The sequence below is a fragment of the Taudactylus pleione genome, unplaced genomic scaffold (assembly GCF_031769625.1).
Source record: "Taudactylus pleione unplaced genomic scaffold, aTauple2 ptg000070l, whole genome shotgun sequence".
Classification (NCBI taxonomy): domain Eukaryota; kingdom Metazoa; phylum Chordata; class Amphibia; order Anura; family Myobatrachidae; genus Taudactylus; species Taudactylus pleione.
The window spans coordinates 19290445-19309143 of record NW_028284472.1 but is presented as its reverse complement, the minus strand read 5'-3'; the positions used below and the strand labels follow the sequence as shown (position 1 = coordinate 19309143).

Sequence of the window (18699 nt, the reverse complement as noted above, 5' to 3'; positions counted from 1 at the left end):
ACCACACTCATACCTCCCCCCCCCCTGGGGTCACACAGCAGAAGACATGGATCGGAAGACAGCAAATATCCGAATTAGAAAATGAATACATGACGGGTACATTCAGTTACATTCTCATAGTGGATATATTGTTACTCACATAAGAAATGAAAGCACCATTCCAGGGCTTACAATCAGGGTCACATTCACTGCTGTCCTTGTACCTGCTTACGCTTTGCCAAATCAACACTGGCTGGGCGGGCTGAAGCCCATTCCTTTCTATTTGAGAATAAGGGGTCTATTTACTAAGCAGGAGACAGAGTGAAAAGTGATAAGGTGCCAGCCAATCAGCTCCCAACTGTCATTTTTCAAACACAGCCTGTGAGATGGCAGTTAGGAGCTGATTGGCTGGTACCTTATCACTTTTCACTTCTCCTAACACTGCTTAGTAAGTAGACCCCTTAACCACAATCATTACCATTTTTGTCTCTACAGTGAACCACAGACTCCAAGGGTTTATGGGTTGTGGAAAGTGCGGAGATTTCAACAATTTAGTTAGTTTTGTTATGCCCTTAAAATATTGCAGCTTTAACTCTCGTGACTAAACTGGAGAAACCTCGGCAATTTCTGCAACCCGCAGGCTACTACATTTGTCCCCAACTCTTAGGACTGGGTTACATTAGCATTGGTGTTTGCAGTGCACTCTAAAGCTGGGTACACACTGTGCCATCGGAACTGTAGACACATCCGCCTATCAGGTAAGCTACGCAGACGTTCCAATCGGCCACTCGACATTTGTTCCCCGACATCACAACTAGACGGGCATTTGAAGTTGAGCGGGCAGTGCCTGCAGCAAGTGTACAGGAGGTCGACTGACCGCCCTTACGGCCAGATCTATCCCTTAATGACAGATCGCCCAGTGTGTACCTAGCTTAACACATTAAAGGATTGTCCATCAGACAGTCCCCTACGTGGTCCCAGACAGAGGAACTATTTCATCCAGGAGACACTGATCTGCTCCAGAACTCCCGATTTGATTGCAATGTGAGCTCAATAAACCAAATGCTGTAAGATGCTGGTTTTATTTCGGGTAATTCATCGTGCCCAGGTGAATTCAGTACGAAGCTCAGGGCAAATATCCCCTAGATTAATTGGGTCAGGGTGCCATCTCAGTTTATTAACCAACCGTGTTGAGTCTGATCATTTTGTTAAGTCAGACTTTCTACCTCATTAAAATTTACCTGCATGACACTTGGGTGTAACTCCACATTCATGACAATATAAATCAGTTAACTAGAAACTCGTGACATTCCTGAGGCATGAGCCACAAAGTGCCTCATAACTCAATGACCTTTGTAAGTCCTAGTAAACAGAGTAAGCTGCATGCAGATAAATAATACTGGTTACAACTTGGTTGCCTGCACTGGAGGTGATTTAAGCATACCAACGGTAAAATGCCTTGGTTCTGTAACGCGTGCCTTGATGTGCCAAGTAAAAGTGTGCCAGTATGTACGGAGAGAAGGAGACATCTGAAAAATAAAGTGTCCCCTATTATACCTTTACTACTACCCTTTTAATCAAATACACTTAATTGCGCCTTAAATAATACTGCGTTTAGACTCCTATGATTTATAGGTTCTCGACAGTTTGGTGTCACGGGGCTGACTTTATTACAGTTGGAAATGTGTGTGACGCGTTTTGTTACATTGCCTGAAGCGCGTTTCTCCACTGGAATGCAAAAAGCAAGTGCAAAAGAACCTGATCTTTGCCAGTGCTAAATTTCGAGCCCTACTTGAGGAACAGGAATGAGCTTGCCCCAATCCGCACAGCAGGCAACACCAATGAAGCAGAGCACCTACTAGCAATGCCATCACAGTGCCTGACTGCTCCCTTCTGCCTGCGCAAATCCCTTCCTCCCACAACTGTACTCATCTTGCTCTGCAGACATATGCACATTGGAAGAAATCTAAGTGCGCTTGAACAAATGGAGGCGCGCAGGTGGTCCAAAGGCGCTTTTGCGCTGTGGCTACAGGTTTAGTATGAATAGCAGCTGACAGTCTCCTGCATGTAGTCCTCAAATACTATCAGTCCAGGAACATGCATTTGGTTTCTGTAAACGAAACATACATACGTCATGCATGTTAAATAGCACTTCCATGTCTAAAGATAAATACTGCAAACCCCGACGAGTGTCAGTACCAGTAAAATCACCACAGTACAAACACTGATAATGTTTCAAACAAAGGAGCAAATCCCTTAAGTAGGATCGACCGCTGAGCTCTGTAATATTCTCCATGTTTGCGGATGCACCAATTTCTCGTACGTCCGGTTCTCAGGCCCAAGTGATCGCAGACGTGTACACCACAAAACACTGGGGCAACATCCAGGCAGCACCGGAGGTAATAAGGAATCCCTCACATCAGTCTGGGCTTTACAGCACATTCCCATAAGATTTATTTTTTTATATATAGATATATTTTTGAAATAAATGATCTTGTAGGAGGTGGGCACTAGAGCCCCAAGTCCAGTATACAGTTAAACCCCACAGCCGGCAGGCTCGGTGCAGACAGCCCACGTTAAGTGATCCTGCTGGGGGGCTCCGCGCCATGCACGCTGTCTGCACTCAGTGGCGAGCGTGGTGTGCTCCTGGCGTCCCTGATATACAGTTCCTGATTGGCTGAAAATGCTAACGGGATGAAGCCTTCGCTGTCTGCTGTCAGAGTGATCCAACAAGAGGAACCTGAAAAAAAATAAAATAAAAAATATCGTCAACATTGTCCTTGATGGACGGATAGTGATATATCGGCTTATTGATTGGAACATGGGAAGTCTGCTGCACATCACTGTATAGCATTGGTCTGAATCCCAAGAGAGACTGCAGCAACGGAGGGTTGTCCACTATGCTACTTGTGCAATTATTTATGTTCCAATAAACATGCCAGAGGTAACCCAATACATCTTCCCCTAATCTCCCAGACACATCAGGGTGTAACTTCATAGGGCCAACAATTTAGGGCCACTTAGCTCAGGTTGCAAAGGGGATCGGTATGAAATCCTGACGCAGACTGGCAGCTCCAAAGGTAAGTATTTAGTAACCCTACTCCCCCCCCCCCCCCTAACCGTCCTTTAGGGGTGTCTAAACCTAACCCCCCCCCGTCCCCGCAGCCTAAACCCAAGTCTCCCAGGGGGTGCCTAACCCTAACCTGCCCCCAGGGGTGCCTAACCCTAAACCCCCTTCCCTAAACCTACCCCTCCTCGGGCGGTGCCTAACCCTAAGTCCTCCCAGGAGCCCTAAAACCTAACCCTTTATCCCCGCGGCTGTCCGCGCCCGGCTTACCTTCGTTCGGTAAGCCGGGCGTCGGGCTCCCGGCGTGGATCTAATGACAGGCGTCGGGATTTCGATGCCTGTCATTAGTGCCTTGCCGCGATTTGACAGTCGAGAAGCCGGTAGTCGGCATTTTTGACCGTCGGCTCCCTGACTGCATCCCTGCTTTGCACCATATTTTTCACTGATGTGCAGCGGTCATGTGTCACTTATATGGTTTACAAAATACTGGCATACAAGCGGTGATACATAATGATAAAGGCTTAGGACTTACGGAAGGTAACTTAGGGGTCTAGTTACTAAGCAGTGTTAGGAGACAGAGTGAAAAGTGATAAGGTGCCAGCCAATCAGCTCCTAACTGTCATCTCACAGGCTGTGTTTGAAAAATGACAGTTGGGAGCTGATTGGCTGGCACCTTATCACAGACTTATCACTTTTCATTCTGTCTCCTAAAACTGCTTAGTAAATAGACCCCTTAGTACCAAATAAACCAAAATGGCATAATAATAATAATAATAATAATGACATGATAGGATTGGTAATGGATTACTGTTGTCACCACTTTCTCTATGCAAAATTCACAAAGGTAACGCACCCAGCTGCATCTCCACCAGCGACAGACAGAAGAGTTCCTGCAGGGTGTGGAGCCGCAGCTTGCTGTCGCACAGAAGGATACACTTCTTTACCGGAGGGCAGTCCGAGTGGTACTTTTGTGGCCAGGAGACAAAAACACAGTTATCAGTTTCGTAAAAGGGAACAGATGAAAAATGTATTTATTTGAAGTGCAATAGATGATTTGTAGATCTGGTGTTGAGTAAAACATGGCCGCCTTAAGGTGTATCAGAGCTCTTCAGCAGAAGCTGCCCTGCGTTACAATAACTTGCCTTTAGGGGGCACTCTTCCATTGGGAGTCCATGGCTGGTATTTCATTCTCAATATAGAACATTAAACGAAAAACAACATGGAGGTTTTATTTTACCTCAGCTACAATTCCTATGTAGTCTTTATACAAATATCTCACGACTTGGTAAATGGGAGCAGAACGAGCTATCAGAGAATTTGTGCTTCAAGTGAGTCGGAAAAGTTGAAAGTTTTCCTATATTCTAATTGGAGATGAAATTTACTCTTGAAGTCGTTTATTGAAATTGTCACCAGCACCTTATGTGGTAAGAGATTCCACAGTTACACTCCCTCTCCCTATGTACATAGTAATACATATTTCTTCCATGTCCCATTGTTCACACCTTGGCCCTGGTTCATTGCGGATCGCTATTACAATCTCAGCTGCGATTAAGCACGCAGGTCCATTGCGAAAATATGGTAATGACTGCAATCGCAAAGCTATTATAGAGACGCCCATAGCCAGCATAGAGACACCCACCACCGCTTTCGCACATCCGTAATACCTTGCAGTCCTGCGTTTATAGAGAACATCGAGTAACATCGGCTCCTCACGCACAATTACAACAGGTCTGACCTTACTCAGAAATTGCTAATCTCGTCGCACGCAGCGAGTACTCAAGCTGCGTATGCCGTCACAGTGGCTAATTTATGCACGCCCCTGTAACAGCATTCAAACGTACTGACACGCCTGTGATTCGCTGCCCCAAACGCTCACTTCCTGTCAATCACTCTGTGATGGGTCTGCGTAGTCTCTGCGATCGCAGTATGATCGCAGTGGAGCCTTCACGCACTGCGATGCATACGCTTGCGCAGTATGCAACAATCAGCTGTCGGCGTGCGTAATCGCAATAGCGATCCGTACTGAATCAGGCTCCTTGTCTTTGGTACAAAACGTTTGTTAGACATGAAAATCCACCTTTTCATGGACCCCAGGATTTTATTGGACTTTGCAGTCTCTGAGACAAAAAATAGGGATGGACATCAAAAACCGATGGTAAGCAACCATCGATGTTCCTGATCTGTTGGAAATTCTTTATTCATCAAATACTGGGTATGCTATGGTCGCCAGTTGTACCAGGCTTGCTGGCACCTGTAGTTTGTCAATATTATGATCTATTCTTTACATGTTAAACTGACACCCACTGCCCAGGAGTGTGGGGAATAGCCTGCTCCTTGGGAGAGGGGACCCCATTTTTTATTTTTATATTCTTTGGGGGGGGCACCTTCCGAAGAATTCTAGCCCTGGGCCCTGTGGGTGGTAACGGACGTGGGGGAGGTCCGGGGACTCAAACGCAGCAGGGCCAGATTAACAATGGGGCGGATGGAACTACAGCTCCAGGCCTCCACATAAAAAAGGCCCATCGTCATGGCAGCATTATGAGGACCAGCTGCCTAGTTGGCAACAATTTGCCATAAATCTTAAGTATTAAAATGGAATTTCTAGTTTTCTCACAAAATAATCCATTTTGGGGCCACATCCACACAGCTCATCCCATTCTCAAAGTAGGCCCTTGAACTTTTTCAGCCCCAGGCCCAAGTGGCCCTTAATCCGGCCCTGAAACGCAGGTGTGTCGCGACAGTGTCTGTAAATTCGTATGCAGTGGTTAAGGCTCCGGCAGACATTCTAAGCGATCGCAGTGTTGCTCAGGACATCGATGCTGCGACCAACGTGCGACAGATGGTGCGTCTGAGTAAGAAAGCGGCGGGCTTGGGACGGCGCTAGTGGGCGTCTCAATATAAAACCCATTGGTAGCAACCTTTGCATATTTTCGCACAAGCACTGCGTACGTGATCACAACCTCGATGGGATTTGCGTCCACCTCTAAATCAAGCCCTACGTTCGGAGGCCACAATGATGAGTAACATCGAGAATCCATAGAACGATGTAATGAAGCAGCGTAGCAGCCCGAGATAATCTCGTTAGTCAGTAATCTTGGGACGAAGCTGCAGCCTCCTCTGAATCAGCCATAACCTCTCCTGAACTGTACCCAAGCCTCACAGATCTGTTCACCCAGGCTCACTGCTTATTACAATAGGCAAACATTCATAGCGGGAATCAGTCAGACAAAAGTAGACTACTTGGGTGCAGGAGGTACTTAGCTAATATTTATAGACATAAAGGGGCAATTGGTACATTTCTTACACACCTAAGGGGTACCTGTGCTCTTGTACAGACACTAAGGGATATGTAATTACTTTAGGAAACGGTTCATGTTAGAGCTACACAACAAAACTTAATATAAGTCTTTAACTCACAGTATTTATTCCCTATATTTCACACTCCAGGACAAAACAGACCATGGGGTGGGGTAGGTCATAGCCTGCGAATTGCAGGTTTCGTCGAGATCCTGGCGCGTCTGAACGAAGTTTTAAAAAGTGCCAATCATTTAAAAGGCAGAACTAATCTGTTTTTCCTGTTAGATGATTGCCTCTTTAAGACAACCGGCCAGACTCCTCTGGAATCTCGCCGAAGCCTCAAGTCGCAGGCTATTACATATCCCCCCCAGTTTCCTGTAACTGTTGTACCTCCAACAGAAAGCATGGCATGAATGTTTGTGTGAATACAACAACACCTGCTATAATATAAATATGATGAAGAAACAGAACGCAAGAAATCTCTAGAGAGCGGCAATTAGATTGTCAGCTGGACAGCCAAGCCTTGTAATCAGATGCAACCATCTTCCTTCACCTATGTACCATATTCTAATGCAGTAACACAAATATATTTGGGTTTTAATACCTGCCCTTGAGAATATTCTTGATGGAGGAAGCAAGGCACAAGCCGCCTTGTCAGAGGGCTGAATGAGCAGTTACAAATAATGAGAAAACTAGAAATAGAACAATATAATAACCAACGCTTATAAAGCTGTCTTCTCGCGTACATAAATGTGTCAAAAAAATCCTAATCAATGCATACCCCAGAGAGCAGTAAGGCACAAGTGTTATACCTGATAGCTACATAAATAGAGTAGCAATCTAGATCAAACTGTCCTGCTGTAGAATATATATATATAGAAGGACTCTGCGGAAAACTAAATAGGTTTTGGATATAAAAAGCTCACTAAAATAATATTTAGTTGATTCTAAACTATTGTAGTAATAGGTAGTAAATGCTACACCATGAGCCCCGTGGCAGACCACGCAGGACCCTCTCAGAGCCCCTGGCTTTATAATCCTATCCCATCACTTTCCACCTTTATAATGTAATCCCTTCAGTGGATAAACGCCACAGACAATTCCCAGCAATCTGCTGTACAAATCCCAGCAGTGGACAGCCTCCTATAATTACCTGGCATATTATAGTCACATACGGAGACTCCTTAACTGGGGGGTAGGACAAATAAGACTTTCTTCCGTTTTGCGCCATCTCATTTAGATCCAAAAGCCGCTGCTGCAAATTCGCCATGTTGCAACAGAGACGCTCCAGGTTCCGGGACATGTGCTGGATGTCTTGGCCAGGGAGCGGGGTGCAGTTCTTCGTTAAGTTGGGCAGTTTGTGGCTTGACTGGTACTCCAGTTTAGGCGATGTTGGCCTGCTAGCCGGCTTACGGTGCGCCTCCAGGCCCAGGGAGACGGCCCGATTCTTAGGCTCGGTGTCCAAGTTGTGCACTGGCATGGAGTTCCTTCTATCCTCAAAGTCACGTGCAGTAGAGGTTAGACTTTGATCACAGTTGTAGCTTCGAATCTCCTCAATCAGCTGCTTTTTGCTGAGAACATGGCGCCCGGCGTTGCTCCCAGGGATCAGTATATCACAGCTAGATGGGGGGTGCTCGTCTTTGAAAAAGCTGTTCACGTATCTCTTCTTCCCGTGTGAGATCATGGAGGAGTCATAGCTAGAATGTGCACTTGGAATATCGGTGGAAGAAGTGGAGGAGTCTTCGTCAAACATGACCTCTTTCACCATCAAACGAATGATGTACTTATCAGAGCTGGAGGAGGGTAGAAACGCTGGGTCGCAGGTTTTCTGCCTTCCGACCAACACCAGCAACATCTTTTCCGTCAGGAAGTACAAGCCTTTGGGTCGCTCGTTCTTTTCCAGTTGGATTTGCTGAATATTGGGCATGTTTGTGGAGGTTAATGAATACACAAGGACATGGCTACATGTGTTGGAGGCAACAGCCACAATGTGGGCCCCGTGGTCAAAGGCCAACATGTCCGGGACCAGGATACCGGGGATGCTCACTTTCCGCGTGGAAGTCACTTTTTTCTCGAAGTTCACAAGGATAAGATGAGAAGAGTCCTGCCCGCTGCCGGTTATGTAGTCCTTGTGTTTCAAGTTAAGAAGTGGGCTGAGGTCAGATTTTTGGTTAACCAAGATGTGGGTTAGATCCAAAGTTCCCGGAGAAGTGACTGGAGAATCCGTGGACAAAGAAGTCCCAGAGTCAGTTGACTTTCGCCCAACATCTAAAGAGAATTCTTCGTCCATGAGCAGCAAGGCTGGTTGGGCAGAGAACGAGATTTCGGAAGCTGCTGGGACATCGAATGCTAGGCCGGCATTTAGCACACATAACCGGTCTAGTGGAAGCTCCGTGGCCACGGCCACTTGTGAATCCACAGTTGATTCGATAGCACAAATGTATCCACCAACATCGAATATCGGGCAAAAAGTACAAGCGTTTAAGACTTTGTTCTTGCTGTCCCATATGTAGGAGTGAAGTGCACTGCTGATGGCGACAACCAAACGGCCTCCATCTTTAGTCCAGCACGCGCAATGGACAACACCTGTGCTCTTAATGTCAGCTTTAACACTGGCATTGTCGGACCGCGCGGAGTACAAGACCGAGACATCCCGTTTAGTTAAAATGACCAATATGTCCTTGCTTGGGTGCCACACACAGCCTTGCGGGAGCACAGGGAGGGGATCCCCAACTTCACACGTCTGGGAAACAACCAACTTGTTCTTTTCCGAATTATTATAATACAGTTGCCAGACAGTGACGTGTTTCTTGTGCTGAACAGCCAGCAGAGCTGGGATGTCCCCGGAGTGCGCTGGGCCCCAGTAGAGTCCATGGACATGTTCAAACTGCCCGATCACCACGGAGTTGCCAAACTTGGGGTCTTCATTTTGCAGGTGTAAAGCGGTCAGGATGACTTGCTTGCCGTCTGTCCAGGCTAAGCCGTGCACAGGGTGGATCGCTTGGTACAAAGCATTGAGGCCACTTCGCAGAAGTTTTCCCTTTCCTAACTCCATCCTTTATTACACAGAACATCTGCAGATACAAACAAAAAGAAGAAAAAAAAAAAAATATATATATATATATATATATAGTCACTTGTAGGAAGGGTCTACTTTTTTTTTTTCACATACCATCTCTATAAACATTCAGTAAAACATATGGGGAGAGGTTATTTATTCTGCACACAGATCATTATAGCTCTGCAAGTCAGCACTACAGTTGTCGGGGTGTGTTTACAAAGTGGCGGCTCGCTTCTCGGCAGGTTTGACTTCAAAATGTAAAGCGCCACTTATATGAAGTGCAAAACGTGCTTTCAATTTTGAGTCCAAGGCCGCCACCTTGCCATGTTGTCTCTTTTTGAACAACACATGCTATTTAGCCAGTAGAAGCCCCAATCATTTCTGTATTCCATCCCCACCAACAGCTTGTAGAGGAGAGAGCTATCAGCAAGGCTGTAGAACCAAAGGCTGTGTTTTATCCCTGCGCTTTGACGAGAGTAAGGACAGTGCCTCAAGATGCGAGACTGTTATATATATATTTTTAAAAAATGTTTACACATTGTTTATGTCCAATTTATCTCTTAGTCAGGTACTCAATTACCAGGTCTGAATAATTACCTAATCAAATTGTTCAGATACCACTAACAACTTATCATGTCAACTGAAAGTTCTAAGGTCAATTAAGATATCATTGTATGTGTATTGTGTGATTATTCCACAGTGGATGAGGGAATATATGGTTCTATCCATGTATGGTCTAACAACGCTGTATCAATTGTTCATTTTTTGCTGCTATTCATTACAGGTGATATTGATTACCTTAATGTGTATTAGATTATGGGCCTGATTCAGACCCACTCGCGAGCGGCTGTCCGCTCGCAAGTGGGTCGAAGTTATGCACTGAGCATGCGCACGACGGAGGGAGCTCCGTCGTGCGCATGCGCCAGACGCGACGAGCGAAGGAAAGTCCTTCGCTCGTTGTGTCCGATCAAAGGGGGCGTGCTGTCAATGTTGATTGACAGCACGCCCCCTTTGGTGGGCGTGCCTCCCTGACGGGGGCGTTCCCACGGGAATGCCTCCCGTCAGAAGCCGGCCCACTGACATCACTAGTGATGTCAGTGGGAGTGATTTTGGCTCTGATAGAGCCAAAATCACTCCGGAGCTTGCGGTTGAAAACCTCAACCGCAGGCTCCGGCTCGCAATTTCGATGGTCGCGATGGTCTCGACCATCGCGGCCATCACAAAGCACGCTCGTATAGCCTGTGGGTGGTGACCCACAGCTATACGAGCGTCCAGGAGGACGCTCCATGAAAATGGAGACCGGCCCTCATTCAGAGCGTGCGCTCTGCTCAGAGCGTACGGCTCTGAATGAGGGCCTTTATGTTTAATTTTTATTTTATGTATTGTGATGTGGAATATTTTCTGTGGGATTTTCCTGATTTTTTTATTTATAATGTCTAATTAAATTTTCTGAATAATTGTGGATAGCGCTCCTTGTGTTACTGTTTTGTTGTTGAGCGGGAGCTTCTATGAGGTTTACGTTGGGGTTACTGGTTAAACATTGTGAGTTGGCCAAAAAAAACCCCAAAAAAACGTAAAACCCATTAAAATAATGAAAATTATGATTTAAATATTATATCAAGAACACTCACGCCCCTGTGGCCAATTCATGAATAAATGTAGGAAGCACAGCACATACAATTATCTCACTTATTTTTATTCTACTGCATAAAGTTTGTGGGAATAATCAACAGTAAGATAAAAAAAATAAAAAAAACCCTCTGATGAAGTAACGGTTACGAAACGCGTCAGGTATATCTTTACTTTGGGCTTCTAATTGATACTACCAGCATTGGATTTAAGTGCACGCGGTTTGCTAATACCAAACCATCCAAAGATTTCTAATCGAACAAGATCCCAGGGGGTAAATTTACTAAAGTGAGAGTTTTTAGAAGTGAGTTTTAGAAATGATGTTGCCTATAGCAACCAATAAGATTCTAGCTATTATCTTCTAAAAGGTGCTAGTTAAATGTCAAGTAGAATTTTATTGGTTGCTATGGGCAACATCACTTTTAAAACTCACTTCTAAAAACTCTCACTTTAGTAAATTTACCCCTAAATATACAAAGTCTGCACAGACACCATTGGAAACCTCAAAATTGAGCAGTCAGGCCATCGAATAGCACCTCTACAGTGTGCGTGCACTCCAGGCAATGCTCCATCTGGATCCTTAAAGGGGCAGTAATGTCAAAAGGTAAAGCTGTGATACATCTATACAACAATACAAGTTTTCTGTACAAGATAATCTACAACTGATTGGTATTTGATATCGGGGACTGTTCTGCTTTCCATCATGCCGCAATTTTGCAAAGAGTGAGGTCACACAAGTGGGTGGAGCCTATTTAGTATACACCTAGAAACCACCTATGCATCAATCTAGCATAGCACTATACAAGATATATTGCTCTTTTTACCACACCCCAAATATATATGTATATATTAACTGTGTACACATAATGCAAGTGACAGTATTATTTTTGATCACTACCAGTTCTTGAGTCCTTATTTAACTCTGGCTGGCAGGCTATGCAGGACATTGTAATTTCATGCAGCAGGAGTGCCTGGAATTGCCTACCTATGCCGTACATTTATTACTGTATTTATACCTCTAGTAACCCGGCAATAGTCATGACCAGAACATCTCCATTGTATATGCTTATATCTTGTCAGTGTTATAATGTATTGCATAATACAATTATGCATAGCCATCTAGCAAGGGGTGTGCGACCGCTGCCACTGTCCAGGGCTCAAGTACCAGGGAGCTGCACGGTTGCTACCCTGGCAGCACCCTGCCACACTGTACTACCTTGTGGGGTGCCTCCCTGCAGCAAGGAAAGTTGCAGGGCGCGTCCTTGCCGATAGCCACCTTCCTGCGCCTCCGCAGCTCCTCCTGGAACTGGCTCTGTGACATCATGATGTCACCTGTGCCGGGAGTGCCAGACAGAGGTGCAGAGTCGCCCTGCTATAGGACTGCAATTATGGGATCACTGACCCAGAATAACGTTATCCAATAAATTCAGAAAGATTTAAATAACAAAAAAGGAAATTATTGCTGTGGATGGGTGATGACTTCATGCACACAGATGATGTATAGCATGCCCCTTTGCAGAGAATAGCTGGCGTGTTTTTGCACTGCGCAGGCTCCGCAACTGAGCGTACACAATAACAGGCGATGCAACTTTGCACACATTTCATTGGCGTCTCCACTTGCGACTTAAGGGGAGTAGCTGGGAGGTAACGGGGCATGTTCTCACATAGGCTAAGTTCAATGAGGGTGCGTTAATGGCACTACGCAGAGTTAGACAGAAGCATAAATAGACCTGTTTCCAGACAGATCATTTGCGGCAAGCATAGAGCAGGTGCCAGTGCTCTGAGGACAAGCGTACGAACAGAGGGCGTGTGCGCTGCAAAGATGAGTTACTACCGGCAAAAGGACTCATTTAGTTCTATGTACACAATTCAATGGGATTAATGGCCGATTGCATTCAACTCACCTTCAGGCCTAAAGTGTCTCTAATCCCACGGTCAGTATGAATAGCACTGCACAGCACCCTAAGGAGGGGAACGGTCAGGGGCTGCCTGGGGAAGGACACGGGTCGTTCTTAAATGTCATTTAGTATATTTTTATGTTTGGTGCTTTTTTGCTTAAAAAAAACAAAAAAAACTGCAATCATTCCAGGTAACAGATCTCATGCCTATAGCTTATCACATTGTAACCACTCAAAGGGCACAAGGGCAAACATTGCAGGTGAGTACCGTTCAAAAAGATATAATATCCCAGGGACAGTCGATGTAACACAGTCACTAAGAAGAAAAGCTTAGATAAGCCCTGGTACCCAGCTCACTGCCACAGCAAACTCAACAACCACTAAACAGCGACACAGCTACAAAAAGAAGGAATAGGAACCTTACCTAGCAGTAGTAAGAAATTGCTCCATTCAGTGTCAGGTCACCCTGGCGTTTCCGAAGGGAGAGATGCCAGTCAGTTATCATAGCAGGCTATAAGCCTATCTGCATTATCGCCCAACACGGAAGACATACTAAGCTCTTTAAGCCATCTGGGGATTTTGCGGTTAGGGAAGGGGAGGTGAGGAGAACAGTAGAATAACCCCGAGTAAATTAGTTTTGCCCCCAAAAAATTCAAAACAATAATTAAAAGTTAGAACAATAAAAATATATGACATTCCGAGAGGGCCTTTGCAATACATTCACAGTGGGGGATATTCATGAAAACTGATGCACAGGTAACTTATTTTATTTTGTAAACTGTATTAGACAGACTGATTGTTTGCAAAGGGTGACAGCATTTTATTTGTTTTGGAGTTACCCTATGCAGTAATGAGGGGCATATGCCAAGTTCTATAATTGCCCCTCTTTATATTATATCCGCGGATCGCCCCGATAATTGTAGCGTGGGGGGGGGGCGACAGAGGGTTAAATATTGCTCGGTCAGGCATGCCGGATTGTCCAGCATGCCCGTCCGATGCGATATTTACCGGTAAACTGTCGGCCGCATCGGGCAGTGTATGCCCAGCCGCGTCCGACAGACAGACATTTCATGTGTTCCTTCCCATGGAAGGAACAGGAAAATGTCTCCTCCCCCTGGGGCGGAGGGCAGATGTCGGCTAATACAATGTGTATGCCGCGGACATCTGCGGCTGGCAGGCTGCCAGATAAAATGTCTGTCGGTCTGACATTTTATCTGGCCGTGTATGCCCAGCTTAACAAACAGATCATAATTGATAGACAGTCAGACAGACAGACAGACACTGGTTAACCACATATAGATACTTTTTTGTATGAGTCTGAAAGTCACATTTTGAATTGGGGAAATATAGCTGCCACATATATGGTTACGTTATTATCTAAGAGGAAAAAAAAAAGTTATTTGTTTAAACGTATACAGTATACTAATTGTCTGGGCCAGTAGACTGCAAGTGACTGGGCCATGTAGCAAAATGCTGTAAATTGTTCCTCTCAATAACAAACAATAATTTTGGGTAAAGGCAGCAGAATATCAGGGTCTTGGGGCTGGTGACGGGCCACATGTTTTGTATAAGCACTCATTAACACTGTTGATTTCATTTAATTCAAGTCACTGATATTGGAGAAATAGGTATGAAAATCAGAAGCAGAATAATAGTATTATTATGGCTTAGTGTGGCAGATATACTATAATAATTTATGCATAATATATAATACTAGTAGTTTTGGAATCATTGTACTCTGGGTCTACACCCACCACACTATACTTATCCTGTGCCGGCATTGCAGGGTTCTCCTCTCTTGGGAGAGATGTATCAAAACTTGGATAGAGATAAAGTACCAACCAATCAGCTCCTGTCATTTTACAGGCTGTGTTTGAAAAATGACAGTTACTAGCTGATTGGTACTTTAACTCTCTCCTAGGATTGATCCACCTGTGGGCAGCACAGACGGTGTAACTGTTAGCATTGTTGCCTCACAGCACTGAGGTCGTGGGTTTGATTCCCACTATGACCCTAACTGTGTGGAGTTTGTATATTCTCCCTGTGCTTGCGTGGGTTTCCTCCCACACTCCAAAAATATACCGGTAGGTTAATTGGACCCAACAAAATGTAACCCTAGTGTGTATGTGGTAGGGAATATAGATTGTAAGCTCCAATGGGGCAGGGACTGATGTGATTGGACAAATATTCTCTGTAAAAGTGCTGCGGAATATGTGTGCGCTATATAAATAACTGGTAATAATAAAAAATATATAATAATCTCCCCCATGGTCTGTCCTGTCTCTGCGGTGGGAGCACGCCACTGCCACTGTGCATAATGGAGACAGGACAGTACATAACGCATCATATAGATCAGGCCGGCTCTAAAGGTGTTCGACCAGTGCGGTCGAACAGGGGTGCCACCCATAGAGGGCGCACCCCTCTACAACATCCTGATTTTCAGCGGGACAGTACTGTCCCGCTGTTCCACCCGTGGCCCGCGGGTGGTCAAATCGGGAGGTTGGGGACCACCGCAGCTGTGCCGGACCCCATCCAGTGACGGAGGGCTGGCCTTTAACCCAGCCTGAATAACGTCATTATAACCTATGGTACCGGGCCGCAACACAGGGTGCTCAGATACCTGTAGCCGGCCCTGATATAGATATTATATAAATATCAGAATGTAGGCTACCTCTGCTAAGGTTAAGCCGGGTACTCACAACTAGACGATCCGTGTACCCGGAGAACGGCAGATGCGACGAAAAACATATCGTGCGGCCCGTACACACCACACGATACGTCATTCCCCCGCATGGAGTCGTCAGTTAGATCCTCAGATTGAGCAGCACATACGGCAGATCTGAGGAGGCATATGACCCCACGGGAACACACTGGATGATTGGACGATTTGTCGTTCCGATCTGTCGGAAAATGACAACTAGTTTAACAAATCGTCTAGAGCATACCCAGCTTTAGGTTTACTATAGTGACCAACAGTCCAGGAGCATTGCCAATTGCAGATGCTCCAACATGACCCGTTCCATTAGGTACAAAATGCTCTGCTCCTGGTCTTCCCTCTTAATTTATGATTGCAGACACCTGTGCTGAAACACCTGACCCATCAATTACCTAGTTCAACACAGGTGACTGCAATTATAAATTAGGTGGGAAGTCCAGGAGCAGAGCATTTTGTACCTAATGGAACGGGTCATGTTGGAGGGTAGGCAATTGCATGTACATATAACCACTGCAGGAGGTTTTTTAGGCAACCTGTGCAGCACTTGAAGTCCCAGTATGCCCTACAAGGACATGCTTCACCTTGTAGTGCTCCAAAAGCTGGAGAGCTACAGTTTCGCTGAGGGGGGTACAATCATGTACACGGAAAGGTCAATGCTCCATAAGGCATCTGGATCAGCTATCGGTTATCTACTGCTGCGCCTGGGGCACAGGCCGGGTAACAGCACCGTGATCTCACCTGCTCCTGCACACCTCCACCGTCCGTACAGCGGTGACGTCAAGGTTCACACACTGCCTGCTGATTGGCGCGTTTCCCTTCTTCCGTACACTGCCGTCCTCTCCCAGTCTGCGTCTTAGCAACGGGCGCAGTTTTTCACTCAACTTTATTGCGACTCTATGTTTAACAACACTGGTTGAACTAGGCAGAAAAGACTGTATTTTCCTTATCTTCTACAAATAATGTGTGTACTTACTATAGATCTTCATTTACTTTGTACCTAGCAAGTGACTCACTTCACTAAATCTGTAGTTATTGAAGAAATAGGGAATGTTATTTCTGATATGTTACTTCTATCAAAGTGCTTAAATTAATACATGTTACTTTTCACTTGCATTTTAGCAACAGGCTTCATTATTATTATTATGCTTGATTTTTCATCTCTATGGTGTAGATCGGAATCAATTATATGGAGATTCACGCAATTCCAATAGGCGTTCCTAGATGGTGACTGTGGGGGTACGGCTTTCGTCGGCGGGCATGTCGGCAGCAGGCCAGCGTGTTGGCAACCATGTACCATTGGACATTGTGAGCCGATGGTGCGGCCGATGATTGCTCAACAGTGCGACTATTTGCACACTGCAGCGGTTTACAGCCACAGCCGGTGGCGTCTCAGTAGACAACCTGTTACCATCGTCTGTGTCATTAGCATAAATTTGTAGAAGCAGCTGCGACAAAAGCGTCCACCTATGAATCATGCCCTATAAGAACAAGAGCAGCCTAGGATTGAACGATCAAAGGGTCCAGATCGATATCAGAACGTTACTTGCTTATCAATAGAACTAATTAAATATTGCATTGTCTGTATCCCTTTGGTGCGAGACCCGGAGGGACAGATTGCCCGTCTCTAGCCGGGTCTCGCGCATGCGCACGACGGAGCCGGCTCCGGCACCATCGACCCGATTGCGAGCGCTTGTGACCGGGTCTGAATCAGGCCCTAAGATCAAACCCTAAAGAGTTATACAGTGATATTCCCGATATTCACTGTCTGTCCCTAGATGATGATCAGTCATTGAGGAAATTCATGTGTTGCAGAACCCGGCTGCAGTTAGTTCAGTTCATGTGCTTCTGAATTGCTGGTTTTAAATGGAAAATCTGTACATTTCTTGTAGTTTTATGTATCTGCATACTTAATGAATAAGCCAAGCCCTGAAATATTGTTTTCATAGTCTTTATAGCAGCAGTCCCACTTACTAGGTCAGTTTTCACTGACCACGTGATTCCCCTTGACAAAGTCCCACATAACAGGGGCGAAGGTGCCGGGAAATGGCAGTCGCAGCAGGATAAGAAGGAGGGGTGCTAGGCGACCCGCGGGCCAACGTTGCAAATCCCTGGGGGGGAGGTCCGGGGGCCAGACCTGTCCCCCTTTTAGCACCTCGCTAGCCCCGCTGTCCAGCGGTAGGCAGCGGGGGCCAGCGCCAGGGGAGGGGGGCAGAGCAGGGTTTAAAAGTAGCGGCCGCAGTGGAGTGGGCGCTTTTACCTCGCTCCCACGTCCGAGACAACCCCAGCAGGAGAAGGAAGGTTTTTATTTGAGTGCGCTTTAATGGGCAGGAAAGGGGGATATGTGAACTTAAGTGGGTGATGGCGGCAGCAAGGGGGCGTGAGGGTATGTTTTCTGTATGTCAAGCAATATATTCTTGTGTGGAAAAAAAAAAATGAAAATAAAGAAGCATCGATTGTTGTTTTCCCTGTACAGTAGGTTTTGTTTGTACTGTTATTTATCACAGTATTTGTACGCAGGGAAAGAACGGTGCACAAGGCATGGTAAGTGGGGGATTGTCAGAATGCCTCGCATACTCACCAATTAGTAGGCCGCACGCCTGGTTCCAGCAAAATGCGGCATGGGCCATATGGGCTGCGCACCAGGTGAGGGTGGTATGCGGATGGTAGCTGGTCCCAAAAAGGCAGGGGGTGTGGTCGCATGCCTGCAAAGTTGGGCCAGGCACGCCCCAGGTGGAGAGTGGTAGGGGGCGTGGCGACGTGCTCACGTGGTTGGGCTAAGCACAACCCAGGTAGTATAACATCATGTCAGCCTTGTGCACCGCTGTTCTTTTTCGTTGCCCTGCGACTGGTTGTAAGTTGTGTTATGTTGAAATAAAGCTGTGGCCGATTTATTTGCCCACAAGTTGCATGGTCTCGTCTCAATTATTGGGGGGCGTTTAGACGGCGGGTTGCCGGTAAGTCGACCTCTCCACCCTTATATTCCTCAGGACACCTCCATTTCAGAGAATGAATTAGGGCTTGCACCAATGGACGATGTTTCCCAAGCATCAAT

The 18699-nt window shown here is 45.9% G+C and overlaps 1 protein-coding gene across 3 annotated transcripts; it reads right to left on the bottom strand.

Moving 5' to 3' along the window:
- Positions 1-1266: 1266 nt before the first annotated feature.
- WDCP (WD repeat and coiled coil containing) lies at positions 1267-16492 on the bottom strand. Of its 3 annotated transcripts, none has more exons than XM_088467290.1 (4): positions 16386-16492; positions 7497-9417; positions 3900-4011; positions 1267-2719 (listed from the first exon to the last, which is right to left on the bottom strand). In XM_088467290.1, exons 2-4 carry the CDS (start codon positions 9396-9398, stop codon positions 2556-2558), a joined length of 2178 nt encoding a protein of 725 aa, XP_088323416.1. In that variant the 5' UTR covers positions 9399-9417; positions 16386-16492; the 3' UTR covers positions 1267-2555. The 3 variants fall into 3 exon arrangements, with proteins under 3 accessions (XP_088323416.1, XP_088323417.1, XP_088323418.1); XM_088467291.1 differs by lacking the exon at positions 16386-16492 and adding an exon at positions 16229-16324; XM_088467292.1 differs by lacking the exon at positions 16386-16492 and adding an exon at positions 15631-15830.
- Between the last annotated feature and the right edge of the window lie 2207 nt (positions 16493-18699).

Coding starts and splice junctions, on each gene's coding strand:
- WDCP (XM_088467290.1), bottom strand. CDS start 9,398: ATGGAGTTAGGAAAGGGAAAACTTCTGCGAAGTGGCCTCAATGCTTTG. Junction 4,012..7,496: donor ATGTGACTATAATATGCCAG/GTAATTATAGGA, acceptor TGGCCACAAAAG/TACCACTCGGACTGCCCTCC. Junction 2,720..3,899: donor GCTGGTGGAGATGCAGCTGG/GTGCGTTACCTT, acceptor ATTTTTTTTCAG/GTTCCTCTTGTTGGATCACT.